General features: G+C 46.0%; 1 protein-coding gene across 3 annotated transcripts in view; it reads right to left on the bottom strand.

Moving 5' to 3' along the window:
* Positions 1-15177, bottom strand: part of SH3PXD2A (SH3 and PX domains 2A) — a 249853-nt gene that overhangs the window by 173396 nt on the left and 61280 nt on the right. For all 3 annotated transcript variants that reach the window (XM_027692136.1, XM_027692139.1, XM_027692138.1), the window contains exon 3: positions 2217-2292. In XM_027692136.1, the coding sequence (XP_027547937.1) occupies positions 2217-2292 (76 nt within the window). The remainder of the gene's footprint in view (positions 1-2216; positions 2293-15177) is intronic.

The raw sequence follows: 15177 nt of genomic DNA, 5'->3' as shown, positions 1-15177 counted from the left end.
AACTCCATTACACCTTCCTTGATTTTATAGGTAAAAGGTTTCCAATACAGTTAAACACTAACTATTGTTTCAGGAGAGCACTATGGCATTGCTCACAAGCAGGAGTCACAGGATGGCCTTTGTCAACTTCCTAAACCAGGCAAATCCCTGGTACTGAGAACTCAGCATGCAGAGTCACTCCATCTTGGCTGAATCAGGCCCACAATCAACAAACAAGACCATAACATCTTCATAAAGTAGGATTTAAGTACAAACATCTGCCCTGCCATTTTTTAATTAAGGGAGTTTATGGGTAGGTATTCGTTTCCGTAACCCACGTCTCCAGCTGCAGAAATGCCATGCGTATTCTAATTATGGCAGCTAGTTTATTTAACGGAGTTTGACATTGTTTGACATTTAGCTGAGTCACCTTGTTCCCGGGTAAAGCAACAAGGGCTGCTCTGCAGTTCAACAAGAAAGAGGCAGAGATTCGATATCAAAAGTAGAACATATATCACAGAAATTTTAAATTAAACACAGCTGAGGTCTATTCTGTTCTGGCAGATTCTCTTTCTTTGGGACACTAAGTCAACCCAAATGATTTCCAGATATAACTCTTCCCCTCAAGGACATGTGGCAGTACCATCTCCCTCATGTTCCTGGAGGGTGGGAAGGGCAGGAAGTGTTGTAATGGGCATATGGGGTTTATCTCACCCTCCCCAAATATCGTGCACGTGTATATGAGGACACTCATCACTAAGATCTGCACAAAGACTGAGCAGCAGACAGTCACCTGCAGTCAGCCAACATTTTTCTAGAATATAATAAAACAAATGGGCCACTGGCAGTCAATGTTGGAGGAACAACTGCTACCTGCAGACAGAGATTTTGCTACAGCACCTTGCATGAAGCCATCTGCACTCCTTTACAGTGCTTTCAAGGATCTCAAAATGCTTTCCAGCAAGAAAGGCAGGCCAGCAGTATCCATTCTTATCACACAGAGGTTTCACAAAATGACTTGTCTATGAGTTTATTGGTGACACAGTTGGAAAGAGAGCCTACTCTTGGAATACTCTCCTCATCCTAGGTTGGAAATGGAGGGCAACACCACCTTCCCCTGGCTGTAGAGAGTCTGGATGCAGCAGAGAACACTGCAGAGAGGAAACCCTGATCCTGGGACTGCCTTCCACGAGGTCAATGGAGGCTGCCAGGCGGCTGTTCTGCCCTGCTGCAGCTACGATGCTTCTGTCATGTATTTGTGCTGCTGGTTTCCAAGTCCCTGCTTCCCTGCTAGTGCTGGAGCTGTGCTCACCACATATCTGGAGCAGCTGCTTTGCCTGCAAACAGCACTGGGGACCGCAGCACGCTCCTGGAGAGGACTAAGCCCTTTTATCCCAGCTTCTCTTCACAGACCTTAAGGGAAGAGCTTTTTTATAGCTAAAGACAGAATAGACCTTTTAACAGGCTGAAAATACTCCATTATCCTGGCAGGCAGTGCAGCAAGCCAAACTTTAAGCCAACAGCCAGAATCGTGCAGTCAGACAATGGAGAGCTGGCCAGAGCGCGTACTTCCAAGAGCACACTGCGGTCTGGCTCCTCTCCCCATGCTATCCCTGCAGCCACTGCTGGAAGAAGCTGTGTAGAAGTGTGTGCTGTTACCCCGAGGACAGGATATCCAGCACGTCCAGGCCCTCTCCGAAAGCTGTCAAAGGGACAGTGGCTCAGCCCCAAAAGATATTTACTTATCTTTTTGGCCAGCATTGCAGAAATCCCTATTTGCATTTAACTTTCCTTCAGTTTCCTTTATAACCCAGTGGCAACTCTAATTATTCATTCCTTATTACACAGTAACAGTGTCTGCAGAGCCACAGAATCCAGAAATGACAAGGACTCTGACTCTGGTCTTCAGTGGTCTCCCAATTAGTGGCCTGAGCTTGGGCTGCCTGTTTGTGCCCCACAGATACAGCCTCCCAGAAGACATCAAATCCCTTTGTGGGGCAGGGCACGAGCCAACCTGAATCTGAACAGCTGATGTAAGATCCCCTGGGAGCCCTAAACACCATGCCAGTTATTTTAGGAAGAGGTGGAGGTCTGGTATCACAAGACTGGATGTGTGAGCTCCCAGGGAAAAGGCATTTATAAGAGTGGTCACAAAAAGCACTAGAGATGGTAGCTGGGGAACTGCAGTCACAAACTGCTCTCACCCATCTTATTTAGGGCTTTCCCCACAGCATTACCTGGTAGAAAAGGAATGATTCTTTGCTTGGGGTCTTTCTGGCCTCCTTCAATAGGGAACTTGTCCAGAAGCTGCATCTGCAAAGGAAGCACAACAAACATCTTAGGGGGAAAATATGGATTGGCTGCATAGGGATGAGGAGAATTCTTGGTTTGTGTGTGGTTTTAACAAAAGCAACTGCAGGAATTACTCTGCCTCATTGCAGGGGAGCCTATACATAAAAAGGTATGAAACAGTTCACTCCAAGAAAGGGAGGGCAAGTTTTTGGCAGCACAGAGGAGCTGGGACAGGGCCCAGGCTGACATCTGAGCCTGGCCTCGCTGCTGTTCTAAAATTAGGCTCCCATTCTTGGTCACAAAACACATGCCTTGTCTCTATCCACAGACTGCCTGTGCTGGTGGAGACACAGGTTTTACCTGACCATGTGACAGACCACCCGCCCGACTAAAAATGCTGTTCAAGCAACCAGATTAAAGCGTATTTAATAAAACACCTGCTCTGTCTTTCTGGTAAGACACTGCCCATTGCCTTGGTCCAGCATGAAAGAGCACTCCTGTTTTCCCAGGGAGACAGAGATGGAGTTTTGGGGAATATCTTCCACTGCAGTCCCTACATGGAGGACAGCAACAGAGAAAAGACAGCAGGGAGGGAGGCCTCAGAGAGCAGAGCATCCCAGAGAACAGCAGCCCCACGAATGGCCAGAAAGCACAGCTCAAGGTGAGTGTGCTCTCAGCCCATGACAAGCACCCTTCAGCACATGGTTATGGAGGACCTGAGCCAGAGTTTCACCCACATCAGCTAAGATCTTGCCCCACCACCTTCCAAACCCAGCCCACCACAACCACCTGTTTCTAACGCACCCCTAAGAGCTGTCCAGGCTCAGGATCCTGTCCTACTGCAGAGCTGCAACAAGCTTTCAACCTGAGGAGCTCAAAGGGGTATTGATGGCTATTACCCCAGTGTGTATGCTGGAGCAGACAGCTGACCACCAGTGACTTCCTAGGGAAACAAGCCTAGGAAAGCTGCATACTGATCTGACATTCCTAAATGAGCCCTACAATTTTTTGGGGGGTGATGAGACTGGATGGACCAGTGCCACTGAGGTTGAAGACCAGCTGAAAGGCAGGCACAACCTCAGACTGCAGATGCACCTGCTACAATGGCATTTTCATGGACCTGCCCAAAAAGCACCAACTCCAGCCCTAAAAACTGCCCCCCTATTCACCCTCTGCAATCTTTTGCTCTCATTTAGCACATGTGCTACCAAGATAAGTACCCAAATCTTAACATTCTATTTCACTTCCCCCACGTCAGATGTATGATGCAATGCCCTATGCCCTCTCCCTACACAGAAGCCCCAGCTCCCTTGGACGGGGTAACTCCAAAGTTCCCGCCAGCCCTGGGGCTCCTTCCCAACAGACCAGGAGAGATGTCTTTCAATGCACAGTCCACAGCCCCTGTGGCCTCTGAAAAAGGTAAGGAAAGAAAAGCAAGCAGTCATCTTACTTGCCCTTGCAGAACCCCTATCTCCTCACCTGAGCTGGATCTACAGGTCAATAGGAATACCCAAAGTGGCAGCAAAAGCTGGGGGAGGCGGAGGGATGCTCATCAACCCACATTTAATCTCATCAGTGCTGTATGTCCAACAGCGAGGATGTGCAAGTTAACAGTGGTTTTGCTAGCTCAACAGATTTCCTTTTAAAAATATTTTTTTGCTAACTTGGGGAAAAAGCAGCCAGAATTTCTTTTATTATTATTATTTTTACTGTTTTTGTTTTAAGCACACAGAATCCTTTTCCTCTTGCCCCGCACAGAACATCTCCAGCGTTTTCACCATATGGCACAGCAAACCAAAGATCAAGAGCAAACTCGGGAGTAGAAGAAACATCTGTGCAGGAGAAGTAGTTAAAAGATCCCACATGTTTCCCCATCAGGGAGTCAGCCTGGTAAATAAATAGACCATAGCTTTGCGGATTGCTAGCTAACTCACTTTTCTGCCTACAGAGACATGTTTTTTATTGAAAATGGGAAATTTTGTTTTCTTGTAGGTAGAGCTCTGGGTGCCTGAGGTCAGGCATGGGCAGGAGTTTTGTTCAAAGGAGGAAAAAAAAAAAAAGGAGGGGGAGGGAATCCCCACCAACTGACTTGAAGTTTCACTGTTGTTACACTTTTAGCCAGGAAGGCAATTCTCACTTTACTACAGGGTGACTGATTCAAGCTGGAACCGATACAGTCAAATTCCCATGGTTATTCTTGGAGTTAGATTAGCTTGGCTAATACAAGCCTTTTAAACCACATCAAGAGACTCACAACATGTATAACTGAGTGCTATTTATCTAAAGGGTGGATATCAGCAAAATAGATACAATAAACTGCAGCTGGAAGAGTTTGGCTAAACTTTCCTAGACTACACTTTCCACCTCAGCTCTCGCCCCCCTTGGGAGGGTCTGGATGGCAGGGAGCTGGGGGAGATAGAGGCACTAAGGAGGCCATCAATGCAATTCATGGGGACACAGTCCCAATGAAAAGCCCCCAGGAAGTATGGATGATTTCTCATCTTCTTCAATATATGAGGCAATATCCCAGTGGGAAACATGCACATGTTTGTGCAAAACTGAAGGTGAGGCATAAAGTTGTTGCTCCTTTAAAAATCCACACAAGGCTGGGCACCCATGGAGAAGGATGAGGTTGGGCATCCATGGAGCAGTGTGATGGTCTCTCCCCAAATTCCTGACCACAGACCACTTGCTGCTGACTTGTACATTGGTCTCTGGACCAATGAATTGGGTCTGGAATTTGTGCTGCACAGGGAGACAGGCTGTTAATGGGCATCTGCCCAGGAGGTTCAGGAGGAAACTACTGGCTGAATCTCTGGGATGACATGGGAAACACAACAGACCTAAAAGAACCTGAGCAAGGACGTAACAGCAGCCCAGCAATAATGCCCTTGCCTCTCTGCCCAACTGTCTTCGTTAATGCCTCAAAAAACATTCCTGGTATGGCAACGTCCATACAGATGAGTATGAACAGCATGGAGAACCTGCCACACAGACTGGAATGCAATGACTGCCCCTCAATTCTGCCATGCTGGAAACCCTTCAGGATGTTACAGCCAAATGAAACGCATCAGAAGCACAGAGCCTTCCTCAGCACTTCCCTGCACCCACTTCTGGCATTCAAAGCCAACGAAAGTTAGAGCTAAAATCCTAGAAAAGGATTCTGTATCCTCCCACCCACAGAGAAGGATTCAAAGTGGAAGACGAGGAAGAGATGGATACGGGGAAAAAACCCACAAAACAGATCAACGGACCTGAATGAAATATCCCAAATCTCCAGAGGTGATGGGAGGTCCTGAGCCAATGCCCACTCAGATCAGTTCTTATGATTATAACACAAAGACTAATAAACAGATTTTCAGTTCACTTAATTAGATGTCTGCAGAGCATTTGAAAGTCAAGAACTCTTTTGTCTGTGACAAATGTTTTTCCATTAAAGGAAATTATTCTTGTTATTATTGCAAATACACATATGATTGATGAAAAAAACCCTTCGCTTAATGCCCCAGGTTATTCTGCTTAGATATGGGCAGTTTCCACAAGTTGTTGCTCGCATCTTTGATATATGACAGTAAACTTAGGGACAAAGTCTGCTGAATGAGAATAATTCTGTCACCATCTGTCACCATAATTCACCATCCCAGCATGAAGGAAAACAGAAGACTGGATGCAGAGTTCCAAAAGACTGAATTAGGGCTGTACCTGGCTTTGGGCAGGCAAGAAAATGCATTTTGGCAAACCTGGAGGAGCTCAGTTCATCTGCTTACAGCTGTCAATATGTGAATCCCACCATGGAGGAGCCTCCAATTGCATGACTGGTGTGAAGAGCAGGAAAGAAACCTGTTACCATGTCCCTGTATCACAGGGTGGAGGATCCGTTTGGAAACAGGGAGGGTATATGGAAACCGGGAAGTGAGCTTCCCATACATTCAGCCAGCATGTCTGGAGTCAGGCTGAACAAACACATCCCACTCCTGCTTCTGGCACAACAGATGCCTGTCCACAAATAACTCACCATGAAAATCACCTCTCCAGGCTTTATCTCTTTGAGCTTCTCTGCGTTTGCCAACAGCTTTCCTGCCTAAGTCCTGCACAGAGTCCTGTCTTCTGCTCCAAGCAACTTCCTTCTTGCTTCTGAACTAAACTCATTTAGAAGACCTGCTATAAACCTTGTGGTCCAGATTATGACTTTTTTACAGTGGTCAGCAAATGATTGGTGCAGTTAATCAATTAAAAATCAAGGGAATTACCCACGTGAGTTGCTGCTTATTAAAATGAGAGCAGACTCAGAGCACCGGCCCTCTCCACTCCTTTCTATTTGCCCATAACCATGAAATTACTGGACTTGCACAAATGAAATAGGAAGACTTCAGGGGATCAACTCAGCCACTTCCCTGTGCATCTTCCTTCTCATCTCTCCTGCTGCAGGCCACCTTCCCCAAGAACAGGAATATGCTGTGAAGAAAGGGACGCTCCTGCTCATAAGAATGGTTTGGGCCCAGCAATTGCCAGCTGGTGGCACCTGTGGTCACTTCACATCAGTTCTGCTGTGAAAATAGGATTCCACCCCATCTGCCTTGTAATGGTAACACCTGGTTAAAAATCTTAACAAAGAGCAACAACCACCCTTTGGGATGCTACGAGTAGCATCTCTGAGGATAAGAAGCAAAGCATCTCCTTGATAATTATTTACTTATTAAATTTTACTCATCTTGGTTAAATTTCCATAAAACAACATTTCTTTATGTTGTAGATATAAGGACTTACAACACCTGACACTAAGGGTGACTTCTCTTTAGCAGAAGAGGCTTTTACTCTGCTACAAACGAACCAGTGCAGGGGACATGAACATATAAACTGCTCAGTGGCTTGACCCTGTGGCATTTGCCAGCAGGAACTTTGTTCCTCATTTGGTCTTGAGGTTTTGGAAGTTTGTAGCCAAATCCAACTCCCTGAAATTAATCCACTGAGACAGTTACCTGACCTTCATGTATGCCTTACACCACAGACTCTAGCTGGGTTCCTGCTGGGCTGTTAGTTCCTCCCCTTCCTTCCTTGCAGCATTTTTAACTCCTACTGTCAGAAGAGTGAAGTTCTCAATACCTCTTAAAATGAGCAAATGAGGACACCCATATAATCTCTTAACAGTGTGGAACCTTTCTGGTTCCTTTTCAAGTAGATGTAGGTTTGCCAGGTGCACAGATAAAATCAAAGCTCCACAGGAGGTCAGCACTGCAATCATGGGAGATTTATTTTAACACACGAAGACCCCGAGGATGACTTTCATCCAAATCACTTACTTTGGCCAGCGAAACAATATCCCCCATTGTAAAATGATGGACTCTGACCTTCTGCAGAGAGAGATGAGGCCTCACTGCCTTTCCAGTGTCAAATTTATTTGTGTCCCAGAGAAACAGCAAATGAAAATCAAACCAAGAGACCAAGAGCAGCAGATTTTTTTGAAAGGTGCCCCCAGAAAATTGAGTGAGTTTGCCACCTTACTCTTGGTCACTCAAGTGGTCCCAAGACTACAACTCTTCCTGTACTGAAAGCCATATTAGCTTCTCTTTTTCCGAGTGCTCATCAGAAAATGCATTTTTCATTTGAAATGAGGCAAGCTGACAATAACTTTACTTTTCAAGTCCAGCAGTGGCTAAATTAAAGTACATGTGGCCAGTCAGGCATCAGGCACATGGTGACCCCAGCTCCTGGTGATCCCTTCTCACAAGGCTGATCTGAGCTCAGTCCTAAGCTAGAAGAAAGGGCCACAGCCAACAGGAGATAAGGAAGAGGAGAGGAGGCATCTATACACGTATGGGGTTGTGTGCATACTTCCAAGAGTCTGCCAAAGAAACTGGAAGAAAAGCAAAGATACTACAGGGATCTGAAACTAGTGATGATGGAACTCACACCCTCAGCAGGAGGGGTTAAGGGCATCTGCAAATCAGAAAAGGTTGAAAGTCCCTAAGGCAGATAATGAAAGTTTAAATGAGAAGGGAAAGTAAGATATCAGAATAGGAGTTATTAATTAAAACCCTGAGGAGCTGCAGCAATTTCCTTTCATTTTGAAGCTGAAAACCAGCTGTGCTGCTCACTGACAGGAGTGATGGTTACAGCATAATCAGCTATATTTTGAATTATAAACCATGTGATCTGCAAGAAAATGATGGCTAGAATTGATTTGAATTCTATCATCTGCCAGAGTTTTCCCATGGATAAATCTCTGGTCCTGTCTCTGCTTTTACACCTGTAAAATGTGAGACAGATCTCAGGTAGGTGGCATGAGATTTAAAAAGAGATCCTGCTCTGCATCAAAGGCTCTGAGCCTTATGCCTCAGAGCAGGAGTCAGAGACTGAATTCAGAGGAACTGTACTCATCTAAAACCAGCGGGACAGAAAGAAATAGAAGTAGTATTATCAGGGGGTTTCAGATCTGCATATCTTCTCATTTGTGGTTTGTCCATCTGTAGCATATTCCCCTGGTTAACCAGAGCATTCAAGGGGGTCTTTCACTTAAGCCATTTTCCAGAAAATGGATCTCATGCTATCAAGTAATGCATCATCACTTAAATATCAGCAGGTGAAAACAAGCAAGAGAGTGGAGAATATGAGAGCCCATCTCCACAGATTCACCTTTTATCTACTGGTCTAGAGAAAGATCACTTCCTTCAATGGTTTGATTTCAGGATGGGTTTTCTGCTAAGGTTAATCAGTGCAACATCCATGATATGAGTGGAAGGACCTGATTTACTCCAGTTCAGGACCACACCTGCTGAGATCAATGACAGAAGGACAGGCATGACAGGGATTGAACTTGCTGCCCTTGGGGCAGATCCCTCCTCAGGATACAGCTGTTAGAGAATTTCCTCTAGAATGGGCATCACGCTGAGCTTCTTTTTATTCCTCCTCTATTTCACCCTCTGGAAGGAACAACAAACCAATTCACCCTCACAGACACGAGACAGCAGGAGGTCTGCCTAAATCCCACCTCTTCAAAATTGGCCAGAGCAGAGCTATTCCTGAGCATAACATCAACTAGCAAAAGTTTGCAAAAGACTTGAAGATCCTTTGGTGAGGACATGAAACAGTACAGCCCATCTGTTAGTCACTCACATGTATAACTGACATCTTCCACAGCAGAAGGAGGTGCAACTCCATCTCTTCCTAAAGCAGTAACAGGTTCCACAAGGCAACAGGAATAATTATATCAGTCAGTCAGTGATACTGGCTCTCTTCCGATGTTACATGATGCCACAGCGTGCAAGAGCAGTGCAATAACTCAATCCCTGAGAAGCAGCAGCAACTGCTTTCCTTTTATTTTGAAGGGAAAAAAAGTTACAGCAAAAATCATCCGTATAACTGGCTGACATGCCTGACAATTACAGCATTATAGGATATGTTCTGAATTAAATATAGTGCGACCCATGAGAAAGTCAAACAAAAGCAAGAAAATGCATATAAAATAAAGAGAACAGACATTTACAGCATGGTGTAATCCCCAAAGGGAAAATGCCTTTCTCAGGTCTGAAAATTTCCACCAGAAATCTTGGAAATCTTACAAATCTCTCAGTATCCAACTAATACAGCCGGGGAGAAGAAGTGGGGAGCAGAGTCTGGGGATCTTTCCCCAACACAATCCATCAAAACAGGGAATGCTGTTTCCCAGCCGTGACATTTGGTATTTTTCATAGAGAAATGCAGCTTTCTCTAAAGGCTCCACAGAACGAGCCCAGCATTTGTGGCTAACACAGACTGGCAAAACATTCAGAGGTGCTGGTCTGGGATGACAGAGGCACTTGGTGCATCCCTGAAGAGCTTCTCAGAAAGCCCACACTGTCCTTTCACAGAGCAGCTATTGAAGTCTCCTGCCAGAAGCATTTTCTTTCCCAAGCGCTAATTAGACTGGCCTCATCCAACTTAACCACATTGGAAGATGCTTGGACAAAGGCTACTTCATACTTCTCCATCTGTCCATGGTGATTATATGTCCCCTGTTGCTCTGGTATCTACAGTGGATTTGTCGAAACAGCATCCCTGGGAAGTAAGGCCATACCACAATGCCTGTTTTAGAGAGGCACAGAGCGATGAATGCTGCAGTTATGTGGCACCGCAGGGTCGTGCAGACAGATGTCAGAGCCACGTTGATGCCATGCCCCATCAGGTCACTGAACCTCTGAGAAAGGCTCATAAGTTTGTGATGGGGTGCAAGCATTTTGCCATTTTTTTTTCCAGAGCTGGCACATCCAGAGCCAGCCCAGGTGCTCAGGCTGCATGACCTCAGCGTGTCCTAAAAGGCTCGCTGCAGGTCACAGTAAAAATCCTGGCTGGGAAGAAGAGCTAACATCAACAGAAGACCATCTTTCCTTACATCCTGCAACTTTTTATCCACACAAAACCCACAAGCTTTACGTGTTCCTTCAGACTGCACATAAGCATCAAGAGACCAACATGCTCCAGTGATAGACACTGCAGCAATAATGCCAATTGCCCTTGGACACCAAGGGGAGTGGGACTAAGCTCTGGCCTTCAGACAGCAACAGAACTGCATCTGACAGCACTGTCAGAGCAGAAGTTCCAGTTTTAAACACAATGGCAGCTCCAAGAGTTTCACTGAAAGGGAGCAAAGCACCAAGGTCATTTCCATTAATCACCACTCCCTACATCACCCAGGAATTTTAAAAAATAATTACCTTCCATCTTTCTTTATCAAGCCTTTCAAGCCAATGACTGAAATACAGCGTAGCCACAGTGAGATTTTAGGGTTTATCCATGCGCTAACCTTACTGAGTCACTCTAAAGGCCTCACATTGCAAAGGCTGCAAGTACCTAAATTCTGCCCTGAATTGGAGCAAGCAGGAGCAGCTCAGCCCAGCACAAAGGCTGGATGGGTTGGTGGGAGGCTGTGGGGCTTCAAACCCTCTGGTCCTTCAGAAACACCTGGCAGCAGTGTCAAACACTGCATTGGAGCTGCAAGCAGGGTGCTGGAGGGAGCATCCTAAAAGCAGCATAAGGGCATTAGCAGGGTGCTGCTATTAATTGCACCCTTGCTGTTTGCAAAAACAAAACACCACATATTGTCAGCATGATGTACAAGCTGGTTTGGTTTTGCCTCTGTTTTGTTCAGATTATCTAGGAAACAAAACTCCTGATGTGCTCCACAACAAGATGGAATCTTGAGGGTTCTTCATTTAAAGATCCCCTTGTGTGCCAGTATGACTCCTCCTGGGTTCAGGTAGCCCCCAAAAGTAATGGGGGTGTTAAGGGCTGGAGAACCACATCTGTCATGCAGTGCCCTCTTCTATCTTTCCTTACTCCTCTCTCATAAAAAGGTAAGAGATTATTTAATCAGTGTTTTAGGCAGGGACTACTCAGCCAGCCAGATCTCATCTTTCCAAACTGATTTTGTTTGAACCGGTGCAAAGTCTGGCACAGGAATGCTCTGAAACCTGATTTATACACGGGATGGCCATTGAACTTGCACCCATAGAATATATCCTTAGAGAGTTTTCTGTTGCTCACACAGTGGTGACCATGGTTTTAACTAAACCTTGTTAAAAACACACCCTTACTTAAATTGGTAGAGTTTTGCGAGTCTGCAAGACTCTCCCCTGCTTACACTGCTGTGAGAGAGATGAGATTTTAGCTCCTAATGTATGAAACTTAATCCCTGTTTTCATAATCTACATCTTCTCTACAGTCTGTTAGCTCTGCTTGATATATTGTCCCCTGGAAACCATGAGTAACTTCAATATTGAAAACAGAAACAATAGCTCTGAACACAATGGCACATTTTACTTCAGAAACTCCATCTGAAATGGTATCTACTCATCTCCATAGGACACTTCTTGTAGCTCTGGGGAGAAGGGGAGAGCAACTGCCCAGCTCAGTACAATGAAGAAACTGTGCCAAGCACAACACAACCACAGGTTTTAACTCCATGCTGGGAAGAGACTGCTTTGTCTTCTTTTCTCCCTTTCTCCCTACCTCCAAACCCCAAGATGTTTTGCCTGCGTATCTGGTTCCAAACACATGTGTATCTCGCCTTTGGACGGATTTAGAAAGGAGTACAGACAACAAATCCCACCACCTGAGCAGGCAGAGAGAGCTGCACATGTAACAGATACCTTGCTCCAGGCCTCCAGGGAGGTAAGCAAGCAGGACAGGTGGTTTCCAACGGTTCAGAGCCAGCTGCCAGCCCAGCATGGGCCCTTCAGCTCAGGCACTGCCCAGCCTCAGGTGCCGTGCCGGCATCTCCCCGGGACGCTCACATAGGGACAGCAAAGGTGTTCAGTGTATAGGACGGACAGACTTCAAGCATTGGTTGCTAAGTCGGGCTTGCAATGCAGGAAGGAAAGTATTTACATGCTAGAATACAATGTAAGAACAAACCTAGGCTTGCAACAATCTGTCCTTATCAGCGCCTACTGCAATGGCATCTCAGAGACTGTTTTTTCTCTGTAGATTTATTTCTAGGCAGGGGAGGCAAAGTCTAAGGGTATCAGAAAAGCTGTTTTAATGAGACATCCCATCATTAGCACAACCACACAACACAGACACCTTTGCTGCACATTCAAACCCACGACAGCTCCTTCCAATCCCTGCCCCAACATGCAGCATGGACAACATTCTCCCTTTAAAAATGAAAGGGGAATCTGGGGGTCGTCTGAGTTCATAAAGCCCATGCCAGAAGGAGGATCCCAGGGGACCTGCAGAGCTGTCCCAAAGGGCCTTGTAGATGGACCAAACCATGACACAAGACTGCACTGGAAGGAGGGACAACATATCCTGCAGGACAAACACGACCCAGAACCCTAAGAAGGGAGGCTGGGACTGGAACCTTATTTTTGTAAGTACAAGTCTGCCTGAGGAGCTTTGTTAATTTAATTGAGAATGAAAGCAAACCCTGGGAAAGTAGACTGGTTTGGCCGGCGGCCACGGCGGCTGCACGTGTGTTGCTCAGTGCTGGGTGGGCACTCCAAGTGTTTACAGGGCCTCCGTGTTACACTCCACATGCTTCAGTGTTACTCCAGGATTTTCATTCAGATAATAGTCATCCATCTCCGGACACGTTGCTTGTGGACCAGATGGTATTCTGTGGATTATACCAACTAATCACATGTAATATTTGGCAGGGTATTAAAAGCATTGATGGAGGTCTTTGACAACAGAGGGGGTTATTTTGGTCTTTTTTAATCTTAGTAGCTTTTAAGTGGTGCAGGCACATTGTCAAGAAATACTGTTGGGGCTGTGACTTTTCCAAACTTGCAAATGATAAAACTGCTACAAGTTGTGAGGGACAAATAGCACATGGAATCAGATGCTTGTATCCAGGAGGAGAGGGACTCCTTCCAGCTCCATCCTCCCATCAGGAGGTTTCCAGCCTGTATCCCTGCCTGGTGGCATTTGCAAGAGCTGACAGTGAGACCACGGTCAGCAGTACCAGGTGCAAGAGGTACCCAGTACACTGTTACCTACCACAGGCAGCACAGGGCTGCCTTGAAAGCCAGAGCTGCTGTGTGTGTCCCTGTCAGGGCAGCAGCTTCCCGAGCTTTAAGCCAAGGGTAACTGCAGAGCCACATGAGTTGAACACCAGCACCCATTTCTCTATAGGCAGTTAGCTACATGTCCACCTTGCCAGTGAGCATCCAAGGCTGTTCTCCTCTGGCAGACGCTCTTCCAACGACATGAGGAGCAGTGCAGTGCCAGAAACAGTCTGTACATAACTAGGCACGTACTCGGTTGTAAAACGAAAACACAAGTGTTCTCCAGCCTGCCTGGCCACACATGTAATCCACTGTGGCCAGCTGAACGATACACACCAGTTATATGATGCAAGATATGCTTGGGTGATGCAAGGAAAGGGTGATGGGGAAACCAAGTTGTAGGAAATCGACAGCCACAACAGCTCATCCCATCCAGCAGCTCCTTCCCAAACATTTCTGAGGCGAAGAAACTGCTTTGATGGTCAGGCTGATGTCCATCCAGGACAAGAACATTGAGGATGCAGATTTCTATGCCTTTCCACGTCTTGTGATTAGGTTTAGAAGCTGGATGGGGCAGACAGACAGGGCAAACAAGCATGACAGTCATTTGTGCCCTGCTGGGCACTGTGCAGGCATCCAGGGCTATTTCTGATCCTCCCTGTGGATTTGCACTTGTCTATTCTGTCCTACTCTCCACCACACAAAGCCACAATAAAGAGACATCAGAAGGATGCCCAGATTGTGGAAACATCCTCACAAAATGTGTTGGAAAGTCCAAGTCTAACCAACAAGCTGCAGGTATCACACAGCTCTCTTCTGCCCTAGCCCCTGGCTCAGGTGGGGAATTAACATTTCACAGACTCTCCCCAAAATCACATGATAATGGTGTTGGACAGAAAACATCCAGGAAGAGAGTAACTTGCATCAAAAGAGATTCAGGCCACATCCAGGCCCTGAAATTCCCTTATGAGCAGCAGTCAAGCTGTGTGATGGCATTGCAGTATCAGAGCTGGCTGCTGGTTTTGTAAGGCCACATGGTTCTTGTGTTCTCTGTAGGGTTCTGTATCTGATCTGCCTTTAGCACCTCAGCGTTATGGCTGTAAGCGATCAGGTCTAGAGAGCTGCCACTGCACCTGCCATCTGCAGAACCTAGCACTAAAAGTTTTATTAAATAAATTTTAAAAAACAAATAAACAAAACACAAACAAACAAAACCCCAAAGAAACAAACAAAAAACCCCACCAAAACAAGAAAGAATTGAAGAGAGGAGGAGGTGGGAGGAGGAATGACACATCAATTGCTTTCTACCAGGACATAAGCAGCTTCACAATTTAGGTTCCACATATCACCTTACTGAGAGTTAGAAAAATTTCAGAGCACAGAATGGTCTGTTTTCCATCAGAAAGCAAGACATCACCCTCGT

Source organism: Neopelma chrysocephalum, unplaced genomic scaffold, assembly GCF_003984885.1.
Source record: "Neopelma chrysocephalum unplaced genomic scaffold, ASM398488v2 Primary Assembly neopelma1_85, whole genome shotgun sequence".
In the NCBI taxonomy this organism is placed as follows: Eukaryota; Metazoa; Chordata; class Aves; order Passeriformes; family Pipridae; genus Neopelma; species Neopelma chrysocephalum.
The sequence above is the reverse complement of the archived record's forward strand: the minus strand, read 5'-3'. Positions and strand labels throughout refer to the sequence as shown.